This window comes from Entelurus aequoreus, linkage group LG18 (assembly GCF_033978785.1).
Source record: "Entelurus aequoreus isolate RoL-2023_Sb linkage group LG18, RoL_Eaeq_v1.1, whole genome shotgun sequence".
Classification (NCBI taxonomy): domain Eukaryota; kingdom Metazoa; phylum Chordata; class Actinopteri; order Syngnathiformes; family Syngnathidae; genus Entelurus; species Entelurus aequoreus.
The window spans coordinates 45,666,766-45,677,137 of record NC_084748.1 but is presented as its reverse complement, the minus strand read 5'-3'; the positions used below and the strand labels follow the sequence as shown (position 1 = coordinate 45,677,137).

The window sequence follows — 10,372 nt, the reverse complement described above, 5'->3', positions numbered from 1 at the left end:
ATGTGTATTTTGAATTGTTTTTTTACAAATATTTACACACCTAGTTTGACCTGCATCCTCCAGTCGTCACGTACACAGAAAAGGTAATAGACACAGGCCTAGTGTGTTCATAATGGACAGGTGGTACATTAGGACAATGTTCTAGCAGCAATGTTTAATGTGCTGAGTATTTGCTCCTTCGCTGGAAAAAAAAGAGCTTATGAGTCATGGACCTTGAACTCAGTATTTTAAGTTAATGTCAACCAATGCTTCCCATCCAATCTGAGTGAGTTTAAGAGGTGCTGCAAAGAGGAATGGGTGAAACCGCTCAAAGATAGGTGTGCCAAACTTGTGGCATCGTATTCAAAAAGATTCCAGGCTGTAATTTCTGCCAAAGGTGCATCAACAAAGCATCGAGCAAAGGCTGTACATGTCAATCAATTTTTCATTTCCTTTTTATTTATCTCCTTCATTGATGTGCATCTTTGATCGACAGACAATTATACCTCAATTATTCAATTATACATTTACACACCAATGCCAGAGAAGGAGCAGGATGAAGAAACATCTTATATTTTCCTGCCCCCTTCAACATAATATGTAGTCTTACTTAATGGATATCATACAAACCAACAATTACATCCAAATATAATGAAAACAAAAATAAAAAACACACAAAAAAACACAACAAGTGCAAAACTTCATGAAGTACAACACGAACCAAAAAAAAAAGAAGTAATATACACCTCACGGGATGATACAAAACAAATACAAACCCAGGCAAAAAATAAGTAAAATAATAAATATAAAGCAAAATGTAAACACTTACGGCTGTCCATATGATCTTATTGTTTTGTCTTTGTATCTTTTTTTCAATTGGAATATATTTTTACAATCTTTTATCTCATTGTAAAGAGAATTTCATAGTTTAACCCCCACCACTGATATGCACATTTGTTTTAAAGTTGTCCTTGAATACTGATGTTGGAAATGACCTTTTCTTCTATGCTCTTCATTCTCAGAAGTGATGACAAACATTTTTTGTAAATTTGCTGGTAATGTTTTACTTTTAGCCTTAAACATGACACATAATGTCTGTAACTTTACTAGCTCCTGTAATTTCAATACACCAGAATTAATAAATAATATGTTAGTGTGTTCTAAGTAATCTACTTCATGAACAATCCTTGTAGCTCTTTTCTGTAGTTGATACAATGCCTTTATGTTACTCTTATACGTGTTCCTCCACACTTTATGTTACTCTTATACGTGTTCCTCCACACTTTATGTTACTCTTATATGTGTTCCCCCACACTTTATGTTACTCTTATGTGTTCCCCCACACTTTATGTTACTCTTATATGTGTTCCCCCACACTTTATGTTACTCTTATATGTGTTCCTCCACACTTTATGTTACTCTTATATGTGTTCCCCCACACTTTATGTTACTCTTATATGTGTTCCCCCACACTTTATGTTACTCTTATATGTGTTCCCCCACACTTTATGTTACTCTTATATGTGTTCCCCCACACTTTATGTTACTCTTATATGTGTTCCCCCACACTTTATGTTACTCTTATATGTGTTCCCCCACACTTTATGTTACTCTTATATGTGTTCCCCCACACTTTATGTTACTCTTATATGTGTTCCCCCACACTTCCACACAGTAGCTGATATATGGCAATATAAGTGCACAATACAATATACGCATTGCCCTATAATCTAACACATATATTACCTTATTTAATATAAAAATACTCTATGACATCTTTTTCCGTACATGTGCAATATGAGATTTCCATGTCATCCAGTATCACTCCTAAAAATCTAAGTTCAGAAACCCTTTCAATATCAATTCCATCTATTGACAGTTTGATTGTTTCCTCCCTTTTCCTCTTACAAAAAAATCATGAACTTTGTTTTTTTTACATTTAATGATAATTTATTGACATCAAACCATCTCTTAAGTTTAATCATTTCCTGTTCAATAATGTTTGATAACGCTTTTAAGTCATGTCCCGAACTATAAAAGTTGGTGTCGTCCGCAAATAATAGAAATTTCAATAACTTTGATACCTCACATATATCATTAATATATAAAATAAACAATTTTGGTCCCAAAACCGAACCTTGTGGAATTCCACATTCAATCCTCATTTATTCAGATGTATTACCCATAAAATCCACAAACTCTTGTCTATGATCTAAATAACTTCTTAGCCAGTCTAAAACTACTCCTCTCACACCAAATGAATACAACTTGGACAATAATATAGAATGATCTATAGTATCAAATGCTTTTTTAAGATGGATAAACACCACTACAGTGTATTTCTTATTATCAGTTGCTGTTGCTATATCCTCCATTATATTCATTACAGCTGAAGCAGTGGATCTATTGGTCCGGAATCCATACTGGCTCTCACTCAACAACATGTTCTTTTCAATAAAATTGTCTAATTTTTTTTACAAATATTTTTTCAATTATTTTATAAAATTGTGACAGCAGTGACACTGGTCTGTAATTAGTGACTCTATGTTTATCTCCCGTTTTAAAGAGTGGAATTACCTTTGCTACCTTCATTCTATTTGGAAAGGTCCCGTTTGAAAAGAAAGATTAAAAACATAACAAAGAAGTTTGATGATACAGTCAATAGTCTTTTTTACAATTATCATGTCTATACCATCACTGTCTGTTGATGTCTTATTTTTCAGTTGTGTTACCACCGATACAATTTCATTTTAACTAACGCCCTCCTTTGCTTCCCCCTCTCCATCCACTCTGTATATCTTTATGTTCTCCAAGACTCTCTGCCAGTTTGGGTCCAACATTCACAAAAAAATAATTCAATCCGTTTGCGACTTCATTCATATTTGTTATCATCTTATTATCCTCATTGATAAAATGGCTTGGTGGGTTTGTGGGCCCCGATGTTTTTACCTTGTTCAGAATATTCCAAGTTCCTTTGATATTGTTTTTATTTTTTTCAAGTAAATTATTATAGTATTCTCTTTTAGCTTGTCTCATTATTGTTATCAATTTGTTTTTGTAAACCTTATATTTCGTTTCAGCATCCTTTTTTCTTACTTTTATGAAATCTCTATAAAAAAATTTTTTTTATTTTTTACAAGCATTCTGTAGTCCCTTTATTATCCAAGGCTTTTTATTGTAGCTGTCTCTTTGTTTCCATACATTCGGACAATGCTTTTCATACAATGATAAATATATACAAACGTTTGTATTAAGAAAAGCCTCATATGCAGCATTTACCTCTCCCACATACACCTCATTGCAGTCTGCTTCAAATAAGTCCTTCCTAAACTTATTTATTGCCTCTTCAGTCCTTTTCCTTACATACCTATGGGGTTTTTTCCTCCCTCTTTCTATACATTTGACAGTCATAAGTAAGAAACACAGGTAAGTGGTCACTTATATCATTAATTACTAGTCCACTTTTGATATTATGTTCTATGTCATTTATAAAGATGTGATCAATTAACGTTGCACAATTTGTCGTTATTCTACTGGGTTTGGTGATCAATGGATAAATCCCTCCACTATATACCACATCCAAGAAGTCTCTTGTTGATTTATTTCTGGGTGAGTTTAGCAGATCTATGTTATAGTCGCCACACATGATGCATGGTTTCTTTTCCTTTACCTTACACAATAATTCTTCCAATCTATCATTAAAGGCCTACTGAAAGCCACTACTACCGACCACGCAGTCTGATAGTTTATACATCAATGATGAAATCTTAACATTGCAACACATGCCAATACGGCCGGGTTAACTTATAAAGTGCAATTTTAAATTTCCCGCGAAATATCCGGCTGAAACGTCTCGGTATGATGACGTACGCGCGTGACGTCAATCGTTGAAACAGAAGTATTCGGACACCATTGAAGTCCATACGAAATAGCTCTGTTTTCATGTCATTATTCCACAGTATTCTGGACATCTGTGTTGGTGAATCTGTTGCAATTTGTTCATTGCATTATGGAGAAAGAAGCTGAGCAAGCAAAGAAGAAAGTTGTCGGTGCGAAGCGGAGTATTTTGCGAGGGAAGTCAGCAGCAACACAACACAGTCGGTGTTTCATTGTTTACATTCCCGAAAGATATAGTCAAGATCGAAGAACTCGGACAACAGAGACTCTTACCAAAAGGACTTTGATTTGGATACACAGTTGCGATACCGTAAGTACACAGCTGCGCTTCCAAACATTTGATCGCTTGCTATAACTAGCTCGAGCTAGTAGCTAGGAGCTAGGAGCTAGCATAACAAGCTAGCTCTTTGTGGCATATTAAATATAAGCCTGGTTGTGTTGTGGCTAATAGAGTATATATATGTCTTGTGTTTATTTACTGTTGTAGTCATTCCCAGCTGAATATCAGGTCCCACCCGCGCGCTTCCAAACATTTGATCGCTTGCCCGTACGTGCGTGTCAAGTACGTAACTTTGGTTAAATATATAAGCTTTATGAACCTTGGGTTAGGTGAACGGTCCTTTGGGCTGAGTGAGCGTGTGTGTTGTGCAGGTGTTTGAATTGTATTGGCGGGTTTTATGGACGGGATCCCGTCCATATAACCCGCTCGAGCTATAACTAGCTCGAGCTAGTAGCTAGGAGCTAGCATAACAAAAACCTAGGTGTTTGTTATGCGGGGTTAATTTGTGGCATATTAAATATAAGCCTGGTTGTGTTGTGGCTAATAGAGTATATATATGTCTTGTGTTTATTTACTGTTGTAGTCATTCCCAGCTGAATATCAGGTCACCCCCGGTTCTCACAGCATCTTCCACTCCCCACTAGTCCTTCACTTGCACTTTCCTCATTTACAAATCTTTCATCCTCGCTCAAATTAATGGGGAAATCGTCGCTTTCTCAGTCCGAATCTCTCTCACTTCTGGCGGCCATCGTTGTAAACAATAGGGAACTTTGCGTATATGTTCAATTGACTACGTCACGCTACTTCCGGTGGGGGCAAGCCTTTTTTTATCAGATACCAAAAGTTGCGATCTTTATCGTCGTTGTTCTATACTAAATCCTTTCAGCAAAAATATGGCAATATCGCAAAATGATCAAGTATGACACATAGAGTAGATCTGCTATCCCCGTTTAAATAAAAAAATTTCATTTCAGTAGGCCTTTAAATGCTTCTACCTCAGACCCAGGTGTCCTATATAAACATGTAACAATAACATTTCTCTTCTTTTCTATTTCTACCTCCACAGTTACACATTCAAATAAATCATGGATTACCACTGTCATACATTCAACAGGTCTACATTTCAAATCACAGTCAACAAACAGGGCCACACCTCCTCCCTTCTTGTTTCTTCTACTACAGTGATACAACTCATACCCGTCAATGGACAAATCGATACCTCTGTCTTTATTGATCCATGTTTCAGAAAGTGCTATCATTTTGAATTTGCCATTTAGTGTCTTCAAGTATTCGTCAATCTTCGAGAAATTTGCATATAAGCTTCTACAGTTGAAATGTATTAAAGAAAATGTATTATCTAAACTAAAATTGTCATTAAATTGTTCCTCGGTGTAGTAGTCACAAGTAGCATTGATTGAGTTGAACAGATGGTTTTCTGGGTCAACATCATATTCAAAGTCATATAGTTTATAGTCCATGTATTCAGCTCTTGAAAACGTGGACCTGTTACCTCCCTGCTTGGCACTCAGCATCAAGGGTTGGAATTGGGGGTTTAATCACCAAAAATGATTCCCGGGCGTGGCCACTGCTTCTGCCCACTGCTCCCCTTATCTCCCAGGAGGTGATCAAGGGTGATGGGTCAAATGCAGAGAATAATTTCGCCACACCTGGTGTGTGTATGAGACAATCATTGGCACTTTAACTTAACTTAACAGGACGACCTGTGCGGGAAATAATCCTAATACTACAGTAGCAGGCTGTTCGACTGGCAACTTGGATTGACAAACATTTTGGTCGCAGATTTCTAAAAACACTAGAACCCTGTTGAATAGATGATCTTTGACAAGTGTTTTCTACAGTAGGTCCTTAAAAACACCAAGTATAAAGTTTTAAGGCCCGCCTGTTCAATCTTTTTTTGTCCCACCAAAGGTGGCATACTCATTATTTTGTATAATGAATACTAAAAAACTACATACATACATACTAGGGTTGTATGGTATTACTGATAACGGTATTATACTGCCTCTAAAAAGTACCGGTTACATTTTTATTTTATTTTTTTTAACGAGCATGACAGCGCTCTGTCGTGACATTGCTGGTTTTACGAGCAGAGGAGCATGTTCGGCAACGCACACACCGAGCCCGAATAGTAAACGTACAACGTACTTACAAGCAGACACGCCGCATAGACAGAAAAGGGAGAATGGACACATTTTGGCTTAAAAAACTCAAGATAAAGGTGAAGCTATAACACTGAAACGCCACTCGGCAAGAGGTGCCTTAAAACATGGCTGGCTAGCTAGCGGCTAACATCCATCCGGCAGTGTTAGCCGGATGGATGTTAGACGCAGCATTGGCTGCTGTGACATGAGAAATTGGGCCGCCATCTTGAAGTGGTGATGAGGAGCCGGCGAGCAGCCTAAACTGACAGTTGACAGGTAGAAAACAAAGATGCCGGGCTGAGAATACATTTTTGGGAGTAATAATTAATAGTAAACTATCATGGAAACCTCATGTCAGACACATTAAAACAACAATTTCCAAAAGCCTCTCAATTATAACAAAGCAAAACTATACCTCAGAGAAAATGCACTCCGTATTCTATACTGCACCTTGGTACTCCCATACCTTACATACTGTGTTGAAGTATGGGGGAATACTTACCACAACACAATTCATCCTCTGATCATGTTACAGAAAAGAGCAGTGCGGATCGTTGGTTATTTAGAACATACTCATAATCTGTTTATGCAATCCAAGTTGCTCAAATTTGATGACCTTGTTAAATATAATACATTAATAATCTTATATAAAGCATTTAACAAATTATTGCCGCCTAATCTACAATGTTTTTTTTATAAGACGAGTGCAGGCTCATAACTTGAGAGGCTTGGGATATTTCTCATTGCAGAGAGCTCAAACCACTCGTAAACGTTTTTTTGTGTGTCTGTATGCGGAGTAAAACTATGGAACAAACTGGACTTACAACACAAGCAATGCCAAACTATTAATGGATTTATACTATTGAACAAACATGGGGTCTGGTTCAAATATAGAGGTGAGGGTCTTTAATTTGACCTGCTGTTGTACTCTGTCTCAAAGTGTTAACATGTGCTCAATGTTTCCTTACCATTATTGCTATGTTGTCTATTACCATTATTGCTATGTTGTCTATTACCATTATTGCTATGTTGTCTATTACCATTATTGTCATTTTGTCTATTACCATTGTTGGCATTTTGTCTATTACCAATGTTGGTATATTCATTATTCTTACATTGTTGATACAAATTATTGTTACAGTGTAATAATTATTGTTACCTGTGGTAATGCCACTATGATACAACATCTGTATTATAATCCTTGAACAAAGTGAGAGTGAAACTCATGTGAATAATCACTGAATGGAGAACTGGGGGTGGGATTAAATAAATGATCTTCTTCCCCCTCCCTTTCAGGCAAAACTGGACAATCATGCATTACATACTGTACATTACCTTTTGCACTATATTAATTTATATTATTATGTGTTGTCAACTTTGTACTTTTAAAAAAAAAAATTATGTCATTGCCTGAAATAAATGGGAAAAAAAAGAATCCTCAGTACTTTGTGTTGTTTACACAAACATTTACGGTCTATCTCATGTTTGTTCAAGAGTGTGATTCAATATTTGTATGGAACAATAAATAGTGTGATGCAAGTTGATTTTTTGATGGAGCCCAAAGTCTAGTTGAAAGAAAACCCTGCAATAAGTAAACGGGCAGCTTTTGAAGGTTAACTGACAGTATATAAGAGCAGCTCTTGTTCATGATCTCTACACAGAAGCAAGAAGGAGCTCTCACCTGCAGGTTTGTACTCACATGCTTTTTGCCTTCTCTCTCATGCAGATTGTGATGACTCAGCAGCTCTTTTGTGTGACTTCCAAGGTTTCTCAGTCCGTCGTCTTCAACTTCTACACCATCTTCCTGGCTAAGATGCTGACTGTGACTTTAGTTCTTTGTGCAATGGTGGCACTGGCTACAGCTGACGGTGAGCACCAAACGACCTAAATGTGCTTCTACAGGATTGACACAGAAACAGACGAGCGTTAACAGTCACTGGTTCTTGTTTGTCCACTCTAGATGCAGCTGCCGACCATGCTGCGTCACAGTGTCCACCCAACTGGCAAAAACACAACAACCGGTGTTTCATCTTTCAATCCTCCACCATGAACTGGGTTAATGCTGAGGTGGGTATCGTCATTTCATGCTTTTAGACAGCTGCTCTGTTGGTTTGGTGTGTAAGAGACGTGTCTCTCTGGCTCTACCCACTGCAGACACAATGCCAGACCATGGGTGGGAACCTTGCATCGATACACCTGGATGACGAGCATAACTTCCTTCAGACCTTGACTCAGTCAGAAGCATGGATTGGAGGCTCAGATTGCCAAACGGTAATACTTTTGCCTACATTTCTTTGGTGTGTTTTGAGGCTAACATGATTCACCACTTGTACAGGCTGGAAGCTGGTTTTGGAGTGATGGTACAGGCGTGTCCGGAACTTTCTGGTGTCCACAAAAACCAGACAACACACCACAAGAGTGCTGTCTGAAGACCAACACTCAAAGTACATCACAGTATTTCATGACTGATTTAAGATGTGATCTTAAATGCCGGCCAATCTCAGTGACTACATTTGTTAAAAAGAGATGACATTTTCTTTTTGTCAACAGTCGGCAAATGCTGGGATGACACCGCCTGTGACACACTACTGCCATTTGTGTGTGCAAAGTCTCTTTAGACTGCAGGTATGTACAGTGACACTGTTTTGTTGCAGTCTCGTGCATATTCAAACTCTCTTTTTTATCAAAAGGCTGACCTGGACCCATGCAAGCAGAAGACTATGGATGGATGGATGGATATTTACCAACTGGAGAATATAACACAGACATCCTTTCATACATGTAATAAACATATTGAGAATTGACATGTGCATTTTGAATTGTTTTTTTTACAAATATTTACACACCTAATTTTGACCTGCATCCTCCAGTCGTCACGTGCACAGAAAAGGTAATAGACACAGGCCTAGTGTGTTCATAATGGACAGGTGGTACATTAGGACAATGTTCTAGCAGCAATATTTAATGTGCTGAGTATTTGCTCCTTCGCCGAAAATATATACTATAAAAGTTGGTGTCGTCCGTAAATAATACAAATTTCAATAACTTTGATACCTCACATATATCATTAATATATAAAATAAACAATTTTGGTCCCAAAACCGAACCTTGTGGAATTCTACATTCAATCCTCATTTGTTCAGATGTATTACCCACAAAATCCACAAACTCTTGTCTATTATCTAAATAACTTCTTAGCCAGTCTAAAACTACTCCTCTCACACCAAATGAATACAACTTGGACAATAATATAGAATGATCTATAGTATCAAATGCTTTTTTAAGATCGATAAATACCACTACAGTGTATTTCTTATTATCAGTTGCTGTTGCTATATCCTCCATTATATTCATTACAGCTGAAGCAGTGGATCTATTGGTCCGGAATCCATACTGGCTCTCACTCAACAACATGTTCTTTTCAATAAAACTGTCTAATTTTTTTACAAATACTTTTTCAATTATTTTATACAATTGTGACAGCAGTGACACTGGTCTGTAATTAGTGAATCTATGTTTATCTCCCGTTTTAAAGAGTGGAATTACCTTTGCTACCTTCATTCTATTTGGAAAGGTTCCTGTTTGAAAAGAAAGATTAAAAACATAACAAAGAGGTTTGATGATACAGTCAATAGTCTTTTTTACAATTATCATGTCTATACCATCACTGTCTGTTGATGTCTTATTTTTCAGTTGTGTTACCACCGATACAATTTCATTTTCACTAACGCCCTCCTTTGCTTCCCCCTCTCCATCCACTCTGTATATCTTTATGTTCTCCAAGACTCTCTGCCAGTTTGGGTCCAACATTCACAAAAAAAGAATTAAATCCGTTTGCCACTTAATTCATATTTGTTATCATCTTATTATCCTCATTGATAAAATGGCTTGGTGGGTTTGTAGGCCCCGATGTTTTTCCTATTACCTTGTTCAGAATATTCCAAGTTCCTTTGATATAGTTTTTATTTTTTTCAAGGTAATTATTATAATATTCTCTTTTAGCATGTCTCATTATTGTTATCAATTTGTTTTTGTAAACCTTATATTTCGTTTC

General features: G+C 36.9%; 1 protein-coding gene across 1 annotated transcript; it reads left to right on the top strand.

Moving 5' to 3' along the window:
- Nucleotides 1–7,945: 7,945 nt before the first annotated feature.
- LOC133634182 (type-2 ice-structuring protein-like) lies at nt 7,946–9,122 on the top strand. Its single transcript, XM_062027248.1, has 7 exons — nt 7,946–8,005; nt 8,084–8,186; nt 8,279–8,385; nt 8,473–8,589; nt 8,654–8,762; nt 8,869–8,943; nt 9,009–9,122. Exons 2-6 carry the CDS (start codon nt 8,132–8,134, stop codon nt 8,934–8,936), a joined length of 456 nt encoding a protein of 151 aa, XP_061883232.1. The 5' UTR covers nt 7,946–8,005; nt 8,084–8,131; the 3' UTR covers nt 8,937–8,943; nt 9,009–9,122.
- Nucleotides 9,123–10,372: the final 1,250 nt, after the last annotated feature.

Excerpts from the sequence above, each read along its gene's own strand:
- LOC133634182 (XM_062027248.1), top strand. The coding sequence starts at position 8,132 with ATGCTGACTGTGACTTTAGTTCTTTGTGCAATGGTGGCACTGGCTACA. Across the intron at positions 8,386-8,472 it reads TGAACTGGGTTAATGCTGAG|ACACAATGCCAGACCATGGG; the intron begins GTGGGTATCGTC and ends TACCCACTGCAG. Across the intron at positions 8,763-8,868 it reads TCTGAAGACCAACACTCAAA|TCGGCAAATGCTGGGATGAC; the intron begins GTACATCACAGT and ends TTTTGTCAACAG.